Genomic DNA, 17961 nt, shown 5'->3' with positions numbered 1-17961 from the left:
TAGTATCTGTACATTATCTCAGTACAATATCATAGTTCTGTGAGAATTATGCATGTTAGCAGGATCATATTGAGATACAGAGTCACATGTAACGTGTGCTCCAATCTTTTCAGCTGATGTCTACGAAAGATTCACAGATATTTGTATTTATCACCAGATGTATCTGCATGCAACTATCTGTTGCCACGTAGTTGTTGACTATGTCGGTCTAACTTGTTCTGGAAGCACCACGGGGTGGGTGGGATGAGGCTCTAATGTTTGGTTTTCGCATCTAGGATTAGGACTTGTCTTTACCTATGTTGTTTAAGTTGTAGAATAGTAAAACTACATAAAGAAAGACCGACAAACAAACATATATCATCAACTGCTATATCATGCAGGTTGCAGAGTACCTCGTGCCATGCATCAGATCGATCCCCAGCAGTCAGTCTATGAAGCCCACCTACATTCGATTTCTCACAGGCTTGAAAGCCTACTCCCAGATATTCTCTGTTACGAAGTTCTTTACTCATTTTCTGTTCCCTTCTCTTCTTTTTGGCTTAATACTAGAACTTTATCTATGTTTGCACTGCCTCCCATCATCTAACTCTGGTACATGTCAAAAACAAGGTATGCTAACAGATACTGTCTCTCTATTTTTCCTTTTTTTTTCTTTCCACTTTGCATACAGAGACTTGCTTTCGGTGCCAGAAGAAATAGATACCTCATTGAAGACTGAGACTGTTGACAAAAATCCTAGTGAGTCATGAAATATTTGCTAAGTTATGTCTCTTATAATTTGGAATGCTTCATCCTCTATTATGAGGAAACTATGATATATAGAAGGCAATTTGTTCTAATATGAACTTCTTTCTATTTTTCCAATCCGGTAGGACCCTCGGAGGTAATTTAGCAATTCGCATGCAGTGCTGCACATCTGGATGATTCTTTGGTTAGACAAATAAACCAGCTGTACAAGTCTATGGAACTATCGCCGTTGAGGACAGGATGATTTGGACAATGGAGTTGTTTACTGGGAATGTTAGAAGACACCATCATAGAGAATGATACGAGACTACGTCCTTGCTAAAATACTGGCGAAGTTTGGAGGCTTGGGCAATCATAATGCTTTCTGCTTTCCATGAACTGATGAACCAATAAAGGGACTTACTATTTGGTGTTGAACAGTGTATAGCATCATTTCAGTGGATGAGCACCTGAGTACCATTGTGTTTCATGTCCCACATTCGTGGGTGCCTCTTTGGCTGAGAATGCTAGAATACGCTTGTTGCATGCAACTGGATCCATGCTCCCTTATTCCTCATTTCAACGAGGGTTGCGGAGGGCAAATAGGAAATTATATGATCTAACAGGCAAATAAAAGGGGAACTTGAATGAAAAAAGACACTGATGACCTGATGCCAAAAAGCAGCTGGTGCAATGCAACCCTCTATTACAATTCCTGTTACTATCGAAAATCTGCTGATGCCAGATGGTTAAGACTGGTCGGCCGATGTATATCATGATTGTAGAAAACTGTTGGATTTCAACTACTGAGCAAGAAGTAGACATCTTGCATTATTTACTACCCTAATCTGCAGGCTCATTGGACTCAGCTTTTCCAACGTGTGGTAAGGGGGGAGGTAATAGCCTCATTCTTATATTGAAAGGAGGGCCCAAGGCAGCAGCGTTCGCAAGGGAAGCAAACTCTTGAGGCCTTTTGTCCATCCCATTTCTTTCCTTCCATTAGCATCCTCCAACTTTTAATAAAATTGGAATTATATGCAATCAACATATTCTCTTATGTGCATTGCTTGTATTTAACTCGTTAACACTGGAGATCAATGAAAAGGAAAGACACAAAACTTGGAAACAACCTTTTCTTAGTCTATGTCCTGCACTCGATCAGGCCGCTACACGTACTCAACAAATTGGGGCATCGTTTATGTACCCAGTAAAATGCTGCATCGTTCGCATCCTCTTCAGGAAGTTCATTGAATGTCAAAATAACTCAAAAGCAAAAATGCAAGCTATGAGATCCCCTGTATTTTTTGACTTGCCTTTATAAAGCTGCATGAGACAAGTAGGGATGATTAATTTATTAACGGATGCGATATCATCAACTGAAGATGAATCTATTGAAGTACGCTTTTGGGGCTACTGCAAATAACTTTCCAAGCTTTCTAGTGCATCAGAATGAAGTACAAGTGGACAAAACTTAGGCAAGGATGATTATTCAAGCCCAACAACCACATAATAAGAAGCAACTGCAAAAGTTACTTAGGTAGATCAATTTTCTGTGGAGGTTCATATCCTCTCTTTCTTTTTTTTTTCTTTTTTTTTTCTTTTTTTGTTGGAGTGTGGTTCATATCCAATTCTATTACGAAGATTCAGTTCTTTCTACCTCTACTAAAGCTAAGGAGAAAAGATGCGTTAAAATGGACTGATGAACATCAATGTGCATTCAAGGAGAAAAAAAAATATCTTGCTAATTCTCCTATTCTAGAACCTCGTAGAGCGGGAATTCCACTGAAATTATACATCTTTGTAGCTGAAGATTCTATTCAAAGTTTGCTGGCTCGGGATAATAAAGCTGCATATGAACAGATATGACTTGAGCATGATATTGATTTAGACCGAGTGGCGATATACTTCAATCAAGAAGCTGTGTCTAGCATTGCACTATATTTCTACAAAGTTAAGATACTACATGCTCCTAGTTTATGTTTAATTAGTTTGAATTGCTGATGCAATCATGTATTTGCTGACAATGTTAATCATACATGGAAGGGTTAGTAAGTGCATAATTGCCTTATCTAAGTTCTCATTTCAGTATATCCCTCAAAAGGCAGTGAAGGGTCAAACCTTAGCTAATTTTCTAGCAGGGCACCTATGTGTGATCATTAATGAGCAAATCATGGAGCATGTAGGAATTGGAGATATTGGCCTTTGCTCCTGTAGGCTATCATTTGATGGCTCGAAGACTAAGGAAGTTGTAGGAGCAGGGATCATCATTGAATCCCCAGCTAGAAAACAGACAGCCTACTCCTTCCAGTTGGAATTTTCTTGTTCCAATAATTAGGCTAAATATGAAGCCTTTAAATCGCCCTAGAAATATTACTCGTCATGGGGTTCACAATAGTTGAAGTTCATGGTGACTCTCAAGTTGCAATCAAATAGCTTTGTTGAGAATAGAAATGCAATAGTGAAGCACTTATGCATTATTACATGTAAGGCTAAAAAGCTAATGAAGGGTTTTGCTAAGGTAATTTTAAGGTTCGTTCCCCAAACTAAGAATCAAGAGGCTAATGAATTAGTACAAATATAATCAAGAGTAAAGATTCCTGAGGATGTCTATGTTGGATTCACTACGATCAAGAAGAGGCTTCTGTCATTCATAATTAAGAAACAGACCAATATGCAATACAAAGTGTAGGCTTTAAATGTTAGCCAAAATAATTGAAGGTATTCTATAGTTTGCTATCTTACAAATCCTTCGGCCAAGATCGAAAAGAAGATAAAACTAAAAGCCATCCACTATGTATTGATGGGTAATGAGCTGTACAAGAGTAGCCAGATGGACTATTGCTAAAGTATCTTGGTGAAGAAGAATTCATGTTATTGTAGAAGAAACTTAGGGTGTGTTGGATTCACTATGATCAAGAAGAGGCATCTGCAGAATCCATCAGAGAGAACAAGAAATGCAATAGTTGATTACCAGGCATAGGTATTATTTTCTGAAGATGCTAGAAGATTGCATGAGGACATGGATTGTTATAGAGGGTCCCGATGGTAGAACTACTCCTATCATCAAACCATGGCCATTCAGAGGTTAGGCCATGGATCTGATTGGTCAAATCCATCCGCCATCATCAGTAGGTTAAGAGTTTATAATTATGGTTATAGACTACTTTACAAAGTGGGTAAACGTGGTGCCTATGAGGTCGGTGAAACAAACTATTATTATAAACATTATCAGGCATCACATAATCTATAGATTTAGCCTTCTGGAGACTATCACAATTGATCAGGAAATTATTTTCATAGGCCAAGATGCCTTGGCATTTGCTAAAGAGACTAGTTTTTGTATTATCCATTTGATTCCATATTCTGCTCAAAGCAATGGTCAGGTCGAATTAACTAATAAAATATTGGTGGTCAACATTCAAATGTTTGTTGATGAAAAGTTGAGAGTATGGCACGAAGTCCTCTCTGAAGTACTATAAGTGTATAGGACTTCTAAAAGATCAGCTACTGGAATAACTCTCTATTCCTAGACTTGTGACCATGACACAATGCTACCTATGGAAGTGACCATTAAATTATACAAAGTGGCTCATCATTCCGAATTGGCTGGTCAGAATTATGCTTTGGCCATTATGACCAAGTTGGGAGAGTTAGATGAAATGAGGCAGGCAGTCTTGGACCATTTGCATGCCTAGAAGCTAAAAGTTACTCAAATTTATAATAAGAAACTTTGGCCAAAATGCTTGGTATTGGAGATTTAGTGTGGAAGACAATTCCTCCTATTGGGCTAGGAGATCTAAGGTTTGGAAAATGATCGCCGGATTGGGAGGGATCGTATATTATTGATCAAGTATAGCCTAGAGGAGTATTACACTGAAGAAAAAATATTAATAGTAACATCCAGGACTAAACTATTAATAGAAGTATTTATATAAATATTATCCTACACTGTAGGAGGCATGCAAAAAAATACAAGTTAAAAAAGGTCATCCTATTTTATTACTTTTGCCCAAAATATAATTATATAAGCACTAATACAAGACTGATTGAACTAATACTCTCAAGGCACTCACTTCACTTCTGAGCTAAACTAATAAATCCTTCACCATCGTCGACTAGCTAGAGCTTTAGGATGACTTGATGTTCTATCTACTGCACATCTTCATCAATTTAAGTGGAGGTAGAACGAATATAGCATATTTAGGGCTTATGCATGGATATTGTTGATGGAAGTTGAAATAAAGATGAGTATGCCTAAACTTACTCGAAGATGGTGAAGGTGCAAAGTTAGCCAAGGGTAGACTGAAGAGATGTTGACTTACAGATCTGAAAGCCCTTAACCAAATAGGAAGTTGGTTATGATGGTATTCAAATTCAGCAGTGCAACTCGATTGTGATGATATTTCGATTTGGCAAGCCAGTCAGAAGTCGATCGATCAAAACAGTCAGGTTGTCCCAGCCAATACTCAATCTTACTCGCTGCAGTGATTAGAAAAGTTTGGAAAGAGGCATGAGTTTAGTAAGGCAAGTGAGAAATGAATACTGAAGAGAATAATGCAAGGCCTATTTATAGAAGAGGGATGTGCCTTGCTAGGAGATAAAGCAAGATATCCATTAATGTGAAAGATAAGGCCAAAGCTTCTTTTAATGTAGAAGATTGTTTGAGTAATGTGTGGGCTAATCCGGTATGCAAAAATATTCAATGAAGAAAGACGTGTGGCGGAAGCATAGGGCTCGGGAGAATTGAAAAAGGGACGAGCAAATTATAAAGGATGATGATGCTACTTCAACATAGAATTAGGTCATGAAATTTTATAATTTGGAAGTCGGGTGAATGTAATTATTAATAGAAAATTTGGTTATTCTAGGATTCTCCTACAGGGAGAAACTAATTTAGAGAATAATGAAAATATAGGAAGTAAATTGGAAAAACAGATGCATTTTTTGTACTGTGGCGTCTTGCATTATCAGATAGACTGCTAAAAGGGCTTCTGCTGGGCCCCCGGCTCACGGGGCTTTTGTCCCGCTGCATAGCCTGCCTGAATTCTTTCGATGTCTATACAGTAATTAGAGATGCTTATCCTAGGATTTTCTAGATCACACGTCTTGTATTTTGGGACTTTGTGAATGTTTATGAGATTTGGGAGCCCTACACGATTTGGCATCCTTCCCTCTCTATTTGTTTGTTTTCTCTACATTATTTATTCTCTTTGTACAATATTTTTTTTATTAATTCAGCGGTCCAATTCACCGATCCGATGCAGTAGTCCCTCGGAACAAGATAAGCAAACAGATATGCGTTCTTGTGCCTCTCTTCATTTTTGTTTTTTCGGATCATGGCAAAAGAAGATCGCCCGCCATATCAATGCTCGGTTCGTCGGTCGGATTTGGTAGTTGCAGCGTCACTCAAGGCCTGTATACCGCTCGGCTAATTTACCGACCGACAACTTAGGACTGACGAACGGAACGGTGATGTGGCAGGTGACTTCTGTTATTTTTTTTTTTCCCGCATTGACTTGCCTTCAAAAGGCGTGTGTTTTAACTGGGAATGCATCGCCCCCTTTACAGATAAATTATGGTGGAATTGGAAGGAGATTCCTTCTCGCGTACGTGCACGGTTTTCTTGGGCCTCTCCTCGCTGCCAATTTTGGACTCTTTGGTCGCACAAGCAGACCGACCAGCCGTACGAATAGGCCTCTGGGGCTGCCATCTTGTAATGGAGCTCCTGATAGAAGTTTTTTTTCCCAATGGTGGAGTTTGGAGTTTGTTTATTGCGAGTTTTAGGTGGCACCGTACATAGCAATTAGTATTTAATATTGAAGGAGAGAATTATGCGAGATCTTGCCCTTACTGCATTATTGGCAACTTGACTGCATGGGATGATGCGTTGGCAATATTGATGGACGGTACATGGCAGTATTCAGTGTGCGAGCAACCGAGTGCTAATTAATTTGTTTAATGCCCCACCTCCGTGGGTATGACAGCTGAACTCATGTTCCCACACATCTCCGTCCGTTCCCCGCTTCTTAAGACGAGTAGAAAGAAATATGAGAAATTATATAGAAAACCACTCCGACGACATGATGCCAAAAGGCGGCAGGGGCATGCTGCAGTACCACCCGTACTTACCGTTCATGCTATTATTACTAGTACTGTACGCCTGCGCTCAGAAAAGAAACTCTGTTTTGGTATTTTCAAAAAATAAAAATGGAGTGGAACGCCCTCGATCGAGTTGAAGTCCATAGTATTCACAGTATATAGTTAGGTTACCATCGATTGTTAATGCTGAACGGATGAGGCAGAGCAGTTGATGTTGATATATCACAGCATGAGGGAGATAATTGCATTTCAAGTTTTGACTGGGAATTAAGCCAGACCATCCTCCTACATACGAAGGTCCCCTGATTGAGACCCAAGAGTCATGTACCTTGCTGGTTTTTCCAATTTTTTTATTTTATGTGAAGTTGCTTTGCAAAGAGTATGTACTACGGCTCGCATCGGTCACCATAATATCCCAATAGTATCTAGGTAAAATTGAGGAAGCCTCTTGTAGCATAGTCCCGCTACAGATACGTCAATAGTTAGCAGCATTGTTAACCGCCATATAGACATACCTAGCCACACATGAAATGACATGCTCAGTTTATTATTATTTTGAGCAAAAGAATTATATGATTTTGCTTGACTGCTCAATTATAGTACAAAAATCTTATAAAAACCAATATTATCATTGTTTGTAGGTATATATATCCGCCTAACTAGTTGAAAAAATTTTGTCGGATCCTTTGCAAAGCACAAAATGAAAACCATCAGATCTATTACATTGATTTAATTAAAATGTTCCGTACGTCATGAAATATAGAAAGTCAACTATAAAAATTTTGACTGATCATATACCGTGGAGCTTGACTTGATTGTTGTGCTTTAATTTGCAAATTTCCACACATCAAATTTTAGAAATAGATTTTAGAAAAGCTACTGTTTCACCCTTCAAGTTTGGGTAATTTCTGCATACAATCTCATCTTTAAACATTTTTCAAGTTTTCGAAGTATTCAAAAGTTTTCTTGCCATTAATCTGCTTTAACAAAATGGTGGTATGTGACCATCACATAATAACATAAAACTTTTGTAGGACGAATGTGTTCTTGGGAGAAGAAGAGAAGGAGGGGGCACAGAGGAGGAGGAGACGGAAGCAAAGGAAGCGAAGAAGGATGGCGACAGCGGAGGAGGACGAGAGGAGAGAAGGAGGGTGGTGGGGAGGAGAAGGCGGAGGTGAAGTTGGAGTAAGTGAAGTAGGATGACGACGGCCAGGGAGAATGGGAGAGGAGAAAAGCAAAGAGAGTGGCGGGGAGGAGGAGAAGGAGGCAAAAGCGGAGGCGGAGGAGAGGGAGAAAAGCAAGGTGGTAGGGAAAACAAGGAAGAGGAGAAGCCCAAGTCGAAAGGGGAAGAAGTCAGTTAACCATTCCTCTTCTCTCTTCTCCTTAATCCCTCTTTGTCTGAATATGTTAAAGCTAGCTCTGTTTTCTTCTTAATGGTTTCTCTGAGCTCTGTTTTCTTCTCCTCTCCAGCGACCGTGATAGCTGTTGTGCTCAAGGTCTATATGCTCTATTTTCTTCTTCTTACCTACCTTTTCTCTATTCTTCATATTTCTTTTTCTAATGGGCTCTTATTGAATTCATTAGATTTATTTGGTTTTCTTAGAGTCTCAGCCCTAAGAGGCCATCCATGCTTCTTCCTCTCTCTCTCTCTCTCTCTATATCTGATGCTCTATTGCAGCCTTCACTGGTGTCCACGGAAAACCCTTAGGTTTTCGGAGCATTGGATTCTCACCAATGTTTGCGTTACTGAGAGGTAGCAGCGAGACTTGGACCTGGGACCTTGTGATACTCAACGAGTGTCTATACAGAGAAAGTCGACGTTTTTTCGATTTTTTATAAAGAAGCGGGACCACCAAACCCCTAAATCGTATACCGTGGAGCTTGACTTCATTATTGTGCTTTAATTTGCAAATTTCCACACATCAAATTTTAGAAATAGATTTTAGAAAAGCTACTGTTTCACCCTTCAAGTTTGGGTAATTTCTGCATACAATCTCATCTTTAAATATTTTTCAAGTTTTCGAAGTATTCAAAAGTTTTCTTGCCATTAATCTGCTTTAACAAAATGGTGGTATGCGACCATCACATAATAACATAAAACTTTTGTAGGACGAATGTGTTCTTGGGAGAAGAAGAGAAGGAGGGGGGCACAGAGGAGGAGGAGACGGAAGCACAGGAAGCGAAGAAGGATGGCGACAGCGGAGGAGGACGAGAGGAGAGAAGGAGGGTGGTGGGGAGGAGAAGGCGGAGGTAAAGTTGGAGGAAGTGAAGTAGGATGACGACGGCCAGGGAGAATGGGAGAGGAGAAAAGCAAAGAGAGTGGCGGGGAGGAGGAGAAGGAGGCAAAAGCGGAGGCGGAGGAGAGGGAGAAAAGCAAGGTGGTAGGGAAAACAAGGAAGAGGAGAAGCCCAAGTCGAAAGGGGAAGAAGTCAGTTAACCATTCCTCTTCTCTCTTCTCCTTAATCCCTCTTTGTCTGAATATGTTAAAGCTAGCTCTGTTTTCTTCTTAATGGTTTCTCTGAGCTCTGTTTTCTTCTCCTCTCCAGCGACCGTGATAGCTGTTGTGCTCAAGGTCTATATGCTCTATTTTCTTCTTCTTACCTACCTTTTCTTTATTCTTCATATTTCTTTTTCTAATGGGCTCTTATTGAATTCATTAGATTTATTTGGTTTTCTTAGAGTCTCAGCCCTAAGAGGCCATCCATCCTTCCTCCTCTCTCCCTCTCTCCATCGGATGCTCTATTGCAGCCTTCACTGGTGTCCACGGAAAAAACTTTGTGCTACTCTGTTGCCGCTCTCACCGCTTGTCCATGGAAAAAAAAAAAAAAAAAAAAGGAGTTGAAGGATCAATTTGAAAATTTCTAAAGATGGAGGACATGTACGGGATTGCCCAAATGTGGAGGTGAAATTGTAATTTTTTCATAGTTTTGAAAGCACTATGGGGACGTGGAACTCCAAGGATGAATGGCATGCTTTTTTTTTTGGGGGGGGGGGGGTAAGTATGGCATGCTTTTTTTTTAGGGGGGGGGGGGGGGGGGGAGGCTAAGTATGGCATGCTTTTTCAAGATTATGTAAAATTTTTGGGGCTAAGTATGGCATGATTTTTCAAGATTATGTAAAATTTTTGAATTGATTTTCGATTTTGAGGAAGAAAAAAGAAATTACTTTTAAACAAAAAAACTTAGAGTTATTAACGCTAATAAATGCAAGTCCCTAAACTGAAAATTCGGCGCTTCATATATCATTCTTTTTTCCTTTTTGGCTTTCATATCTCCCAACAAAGTAAACAGAATGGCGGTTGGAAAATTACGGCGGGAAGGTGGGTCCCACGGGAAAAGATATACATATCCATCATAGCATCATTATACTCTGAGCCCAAACTTTCTAGCCTACAGCCAATCTCTTCCCGTACACCCCATTGAAAACAAGACTATTATATATATATATATATATATATATATATATATATATATATATATATATATATATATATATATATGTATATGTATATGTATATATATGCGCGGCGCGCGCGCGAGAGAGAACTCAACTCCCAGCCCCCTTGTGGCGATGAAAATGGGATTTCCATCATTTAATGGGCGGTAGGGCGTTGCTTTCCATCATTTAACCAGCCTAGCTCGGGCGTTCGTCGGCCAGGAGCTAGCCCCCTACTTGGACCTATATCATTGATTAGATCATCGAATCGTATGTGTGTGTGCGTATATATATATTTAAAATTATTAAGGTAAGTGAGTGTGTGCATGCTGGCAATTTCGTCGTTTCTAATTCTTAAATTCACGGGAAGAGCTGGCGCGAAGCAACGGTCCCCGGAATGCTGACGGGACACCTACCTGTCACCGACGCTCAGGCGAGAAAGAGAGTGAATAATACGAAGTTTTTTTCTTTCAATTCCGTCCACCTCCCAAGGCCAAAAGGAACTCGTATCGTTGATGCCGAGAAGAAGAAAAGAGTAGGGGAGGAATAAAGGGTGACACCGGTGGAGGAACAGTATTTTTTTTTTTTTTTTTTGGTGCTTTCCTCCTCTGCTTTAATGGTGATGTTGGATTGGAAAAAGCAAAAGGAAAAGAAAGAAGGAAAGAGAAAGGGAAAGGGAGGCGCTTACGCCATGGGATGGGATCTGGTGGTGGCGAGCGACAACAGTGGCGGTGAGAAAATAAGAGCGGGGGTGGGGGGCCCGACGTTCCTGTCGCCTTGTGACTGCCACTTCTTCCGTTCCCGTTCATTTCCAGGCTTCCAGCTCCACATCCTTTGGCCTCTTCCACCGTCTCAGCCCACCCGTGACTACTGCGCGCGAGCAGCGAGGAAGAAGAAGATGAATCATTAGACCCCCCAGCTCAATACGGCCTATGGCTTAGGGTTTCACATTTCGAAGTCCGGGAGAATATATACATACTCTCTTTCTCTCTTTCTTTCGAGAGTCCTCCTGAAACCATCCAGCTTGAAGTTCTGGGAACTTTATTAACACACAGGGACGGGAATTTGTGGTTTTATTAGAGCAACGAAGCTCTGAGACGACGAGAAAGGTACGTTTTCTAAGAACTAGAAGAGTCTTCCATTTTCCCTTACTTAGTTCAGTTGGACTTGTTTGTACAATTGTTAATGAAGCAAATGTCCTCCACGATTTTTCCAGCTGGTGGTGGTAGAGTGCTCTGTTCTCGACTTGTTATTGCATACAAAGAAAGGATGATAATAATAATAGTTATTATTATTAGTACTTGTTTTCCTGCTCTCTTGTTCAGGAGAAGAAGAAGGAGGAGACATCGTCCGGGACAATGGGTCATCGAGAAAGCTCGAGCATCCCTCTCTCTCCTGCGATTCTATCGTTGGTACTTGTGCTCTTGATCCCGTGCACGAGGAGCCAGCTGCAATCCTCTCAAGCCTGGTCCCTCCTGCGAATCCAGCGTCTCCTCAACTACCCCCCGGCTTTGAGTAGCTGGAATACCACGACGGACTTGTGCTACGCCGAGCCCAATCCATCCGTCACCGTCGTCTGCTACGAGGACAGCATCACCCAGCTCCATATCGCCGGCAACGACAGCTTCCTCGCCCTGCCTCTACCCCGCAGCTTCTCCATCGACTCCCTCTTCACCACCCTCACTCGCCTCCCCAACCTCAAGGTCCTCTCCCTCACATCCCTCGGCTTGTGGGGTCCCCTGCCCCCCAAGATTGCCCGCCTCTCTTATCTCGAGATCGTCAACCTGAGCTCCAATTTCCTGTACGGCGCCATCCCGGAGCGGATCTCCGATCTGAGGAACCTCCAGACGCTGATACTCGACCGCAACCTGTTCGGCGGCCGGATCCCCGATTCCTTGGGTGCGCTCTCGCTGCTGGCCGTGCTCAGCGCGAGGAACAACTCCCTCAGCGGGCCTCTTCCCGATTCCCTCGCCACCCTGGAGTCGCTGCGAGTCCTCGCCCTCTCCTCCAACAGCCTCTCCGGCCAAGTGCCGGACCTCCGCGGTCTCGCCAACCTTCAAGTGCTCGATCTGGAGCGCAACTTCCTCGGGCCGCAGTTCCCGCAGGTGGCGAGGAAGGTGGTGACTCTTGTCTTGAGGGAAAACAGGTTCACCGGCGGCCTCCCAGCCGACGCAATTAGCTCCTGCTATCTACTCCAGCAGCTGGACATATCGTCCAACAGATTCGTCGGGCCGTTTCCGCCGTCGCTGCTGTCCCTGCCTTCCCTTCGCTATCTAAACGTTGCTGGGAATAGATTTACTGGAAAGCTTTTCTCCAACACGTCGTGCAATGACGAGCTCGAGTTTATCGACCTGTCCTCGAATCTTCTGTCCGGGAACTTGCCGACGTGCCTGGTGTCCAATTCCACTCACAGGGTGGTCAAGTTTTCGGCGAATTGCCTGGCGGCCCAAGATCGGACTCAGCACCCGCCCTCCGTTTGCCAGAATGAGGCTTTGGCTGTCGGAATATTGCCTCGCAAGCAAAGCAAGGCATCGGCTTCTAAGGCACTTGTCGTGACCGGTATAGTGGTAGGGGTTGTGGGAGGCGCGTTGCTTCTTGGTTTCCTCATCTTCTTCGCTCTCAGAAGAGCGAGTCTCAAGAGAGCACTGAAAACACCCCCAAGAAGATTAATAGAGCATGCTTCGAGTGGGTACCCTTCCAAGTTGCTGGCTGATGCAAGTATGCTCCCTCCCTCCCTCCCTCTCTCTCTTTGCATGCACGCAGTTAAGCAGGTGACAATTTAGATAATGCATTTCTTTGACAACTCGTCCAAGTGAAGTAGCTTGAGAATGCCAAGCGTAACCTTTGTTTTTTAAGTAAGATTGTCATGCTGAGAGCTACATATATGTTAATTCTTCTTTCCCAGTGATGTAGTGTTCTGGTGCTTGTCATTACATGATGTGAAGTCGTATGTTTATTTTGATCATGTCTATCATATCTGTCAAGTTCTTTATGTTAATCCATATATGAGGATCCGTGCGGGCGTGTATTTAGTCCCACATCGGTTATTCGCTGGGTAGATCTTGGGTACTTATACAGGATTAAGAAACCCAAATAATACCTTTCGGTTAGCCATTTTGGATGAGGTTCTGGGTTGTATCAGAGCGGACCCGGCCCATAACCTATGTGGACTAGGGGACACTGCAGCACGGATCTATTGGGGCTGACCACGGGCCGATCGTGGTGTTTGTGATTAGATTTGAATGGATTTGAACCCTTAGCCTGACGAGGACGTCAGGACTTGAACGGGGGAAGTATGTGAGGATCCGTGCGGGCGTGTATTTAGTCCCACATCGGTTATTCGCTGGGTAGATCTTGGGTACTTATACAGGATTAAGGAACCCAAATAATACCTTCCGGCTAGCCATTTTGGGTGAGGTTCTGGGTTGTTACACCATATGATTGAGAAGATAATGATTAACTTGCTTTGGCCAGTTTTACTTTTCATCCTCATGCAACACACTGATTGTTGCAACTGATTGTTTTTGTATATGCGTTCTGCTTTCTTACTAATACTACTACTGTATCCATTTAATTCTTATATATAATTTTATTGATTCTCCACTTTCCATGTTATAGGGTACATATCGCAAGCAATGAAGCTCGGAGCACTTGGAATTCCATCATATCGATCATTTTCATTGGAAGAGCTTGTAGCTGCTACAAATAACTTTGAAACATCAAGTTTCATGGGAGAAGGTTCTCATGGTCAGGTATGCCATTGCTTATGCTATGTTCTTTCAGCTTGGAGTTCAAACAGATAATCTCCTATTTACAGGATACTAGATGTTATCATAAATGGTAAGATTATGTGGATTATCTCCAATTAATTGCATGACCTTTCTTGACATGTATGTAGTCATAAGCTGGACCGAGAGCATAATTGTAACTCTGTTTACTGATTTCTCGCACTGCTTTCACCTTTTCTTCCCCTTTGAGAAAAAAGATGGTTGGTATTCATACAGATATTATTAAGCAAGTGATATCAAAACAGAAAAGGGAAAGAAGAAGATAAAGATAAAATAGAGAAACATTGTAACAAAGGAAGCAAAAACAAAAAGAGTGGAGGTGAAAAGTAGTAAAAAGTACAATGGGATCAAAGTAGGACTTCTAAGGGATAGCACGGAGGGTAGCTTTAATGCTGAGACCGCTTGTCCAGTCTAGGATAAACTTTGTAATTAGATGTATGTCCCATGATACTATTGAAGCTAAGTTGTTGAAGACTTGATAGTTTCAGCTAGTTGTTGAAGCCACTGATTTCATTTTAATTGTCCAAACTAGTTGTTGAAGCCACTGATTTCATTTTAATTGTCTAAAGGGTGATAATCAGAGACTGATATGTTGACAGATAAAAGGTTATAAACCTAGGTTGGATATATGTTCTGAAATAAAATAAGATTGCATTGCTTAAGTGTCATGATATAATATTTGATTGGTTCCAAACCATTCTCAACTAACGGCATGATTTCTCATGCAACTGAAACACTTAGAGACAAGTTATAAAAATGTAGCTTATAAGTTGAAGTGCAATATTTCTTCGACATGGATTAAAAGATTTTGAACTTCTGTTTGTATGGAAGACATTTATGTCTACAGACTCCTGATCTATTTCTACTGCAGCTGCATGTTTTTTTTCAAATTTTCCTATCAAACATATAAAGTTGTGTCGTGGTGACTATCTGCATGATTTCCCTTCATTTGTAATATCAGATGTACAGAGGAAGATTAAATGATGGTTCCCTGGTGGCAATAAGATGCTTAAAACTTAAAAAAAGCCATACTTCTCAGAATTTCAGTCGTCACATTGAACTGATTTCAAAGCTCAGACATCGCCATCTAGTCAGTGCTCTTGGACACTGCTTTGAGTATTACCTTGATGACTCCACTATCAGCAGATTATTTCTTGTTTTTGAATACATATCTAATGGAACACTGAGAAGCAATATTTCAGGTAACTGAACTGCTTTGTTTGCAGTCCTGTATCCATTTCAATTTTTCTTCGAAGTTCCCGCTTCTCTTATTTGAGGATCTCTGTTTCATACATGTTTTAAAATGCATCCCATAGAGGGAGTTGCAGAGAAAAAGCTTACATGGACGCAAAGGATATCAGCTTGCCATTGGTGTTGCAAAGGGTATCCAGTTTCTGCATGCAGATATCATACCTGGTTTGTTTGCAAATGATCTGAAAATCACAAAAGTACTTTTAGATCAGAACCTTGTTGCAAAAATCAGCAGTTATAATCTCCCAGTATTAGCAGAGAATATGAAAGCCGAGGTAAAAAAAAAAAAAAAAAATGTATTTTCATATATATTGGATGCATAGCTTTTAGAAGTTTTCTCCTCCTCATCAGATGTTCCATGTTAAATCAGCACATTCGATTTGATAGCCAGCTATGGGTATCTGTGCAGGTACTAACTGGAGGTTCTTCAAATGGGTCAAAGGAATTGAATGAATGGTATGCAACAAATTCTCTATTATGCTATAGACATTCAAATAAATACAGCTGTGAATGATCTTAAAATGCAATTATGGTAAGCAACAACATTCTTCATCCTGTATATCTGCAACGGGGCATCCTTGTATGTGCGTGTGTTCACGCACAGAAGGAGGGATTTTTTTGGGGGTGAGGAGGGGGGTATCACAGACACATGCACACACACACTCACGGGCGCACACAGAGAAAGAGAGAGGACCAGATTTCTAGTATGTCAGTTATATGTTGTCACAACTTACATAATCACCAATTTGCCATTTCACAACAATTTCAGAAGAAAATTTACTGTTTCAGAAATTTCAGAAAAAGGGAAAAAAGATGGTCCCGTAGGCAGTGAGTTCTCTGGATGAATTTTTCTGTATTGCTGATATTCCCAATGCCTAGAGATAATCCTCTTTATATGTGTATGAATACACCAGCACATATCTATGTACATGCACTTGGAGTGTGCTTCTTAGAATTCTTAAATTGATGTCCTGTAAATATATTGTGACTTGTGCACCCCTGCAGGGCTAAGCATGCGGATAAAATTGACATCTATGACTTTGGTGTCATCTTACTTGAAGTTGTATGTGGAAGACCAATCACATCTCAAAGTGAAGTGGAAATAATAAGGGATCAGGTGCAAGTTTGTTTTTGACTTTCTACAACTTTATTTCCCATAAATGAGGCTGAAAGTCCTTTTACATAGATTGCAAATTTTTTTTCCATACCCTTTGATTAGATATTCAGCCTATTATGCCATCTGGAATGCTTGTATTCTGAATTAGCATTTGATCTTGAATTCTGGCTATTGAAGTTGCAAGCAAGCGTTGCAGCTGATGGGGCTGGTAGGAGCATTGTGGATCCGGTCATAAGTCGGGCATGCTGTGATGAATCCTTGAAAACAGTTGTTGAGATTTGTTTACGATGCCTTTCCAAGGAGCCATCACAGAGACCTTCAGTTGAGGATGTACTCTGGAACTTACAGTTTGCTGCTCAAGTCCAAGATGCATGGAGGGGAGATTCTCAAAGCAGCGAAGATTCACCGTTATCTCCTCATCCTCCCAGCTCACCACTCACTGTCAATTAGCAGCAGCACAACTCACAACATGATTGTAAGTGCAGATGATAACCATGATGCTGCTCTGATTCATTTCATCGACCTAGTCATTTTATAATCAATATATTTCTTATTCATTTTATGATCTCTGGATCAAAACCTCATGGACCCTATGGTAGAGCTCTGCCTACTCTCTAATGCTGATCCGTTAAACCACAGAGTATTATGGAACCTTCAGAATAGCCTGCAGATGTTGTCTGTTGGCATGTGGACTAAGATAAATTTTCGCAAGTAAATGCATGACCCAGCAAAAGAATAAATTTTCTTTTTGGCAGTAGAATTGTTTGTTGATGCCTTTTCAGTTCATTCTGTTGGTTTTCTTGATTAGTATGCATAAGTATGTTTTCTTGCACAGGTCAAACTTTTTGCCCATGCGTCAAGCAGCTTAATGCTGGGGGCAACCATCGTCTTCGCATCGTCTTTCATCACAATTTATTGCTAATAGCTGCATTGTCCTCAGGAGATGATGGGCGTGGAACAATGCAAAGATCACTATTTCATCCATTCTCAACGAAGACTGGCCGGCTTTTCTGGAGTGATCTTTGACGCATGTGGGAAAAAGCCATCTGTAGTCTTCCTGATACCGCGAGCTGAAGTTTTTCTGAAAGTTTGTAGCATCAAGACCCTGCAAGACAGATTTCTGAAAGTGTAAATTTAGTTTAATATTTTGTTTCTATATGAACCAAGCCAGTGACTCCTGGCAAGCTATGTTCTGTTTATACAAATGGTTTTAAGAGAGAGCTGTCAATGCATATGCAAATAGTTTCAAGGGAGAGCGGTCGATGCGTACGACATCCTCCAGCTCCAGAAGATCACGACAGGAGGCACTGGCGGATTATTGCTAACAGTAATCCTACAGAATCTTTCTCCCATCCATTGGATTTGGTTTGGAGCTGAAGCGGTTACTCTTTGGCCAAGCTTCAGGCTTCCCCAAGAGGGCCACCGCCTGCATGAAGTCCTTGGCTGCAAGGAGTGCACGTTTGTAAAGGATACGCAGCAGGAATTGCCGTGGGCTGGCATTGTGGGTTGCAGCTGTATCCGAGCCAAGCAAGATAACTCCTCTTG

General features: G+C 41.3%; 2 protein-coding genes across 2 annotated transcripts in view; both read left to right on the top strand.

The window, feature by feature from the left end:
* The window catches only part of LOC120104100 (chlorophyll(ide) b reductase NOL, chloroplastic-like), a 42075-nt gene extending 40502 nt beyond the window's left edge, over positions 1 to 1573 (top strand). Inside the window, exons 12-14 of the mRNA XM_039114632.1 lie at positions 381 to 491; positions 671 to 738; positions 873 to 1573. Of these exons, the coding sequence (XP_038970560.1) occupies positions 381 to 491; positions 671 to 718 (159 nt within the window). The 3' untranslated portion in view covers positions 719 to 738; positions 873 to 1573. The remainder of the gene's footprint in view (positions 1 to 380; positions 492 to 670; positions 739 to 872) is intronic.
* Positions 1574 to 10876: 9303 nt separating this feature from the next.
* On the top strand, positions 10877 to 17669 carry LOC103697058 (probable inactive leucine-rich repeat receptor-like protein kinase At3g03770). Its single transcript, XM_008778827.4, is given in 10 exon segments — positions 10877 to 11369; positions 11586 to 12978; positions 13879 to 14012; positions 15010 to 15250; positions 15365 to 15411; positions 15413 to 15574; positions 15709 to 15755; positions 16305 to 16416; positions 16594 to 16891; positions 17252 to 17669. Coding segments are annotated over 8 exon segments (2376 nt in total). The 5' UTR covers positions 10877 to 11369; positions 11586 to 11618; the 3' UTR covers positions 16867 to 16891; positions 17252 to 17669.
* Positions 17670 to 17961: the final 292 nt, after the last annotated feature.

Source organism: Phoenix dactylifera, chromosome 16, assembly GCF_009389715.1.
Source record: "Phoenix dactylifera cultivar Barhee BC4 chromosome 16, palm_55x_up_171113_PBpolish2nd_filt_p, whole genome shotgun sequence".
Lineage (NCBI taxonomy): Eukaryota > Viridiplantae > Streptophyta > Magnoliopsida > Arecales > Arecaceae > Phoenix > Phoenix dactylifera.
The sequence above is the reverse complement of the archived record's forward strand: the minus strand, read 5'-3'. Positions and strand labels throughout refer to the sequence as shown.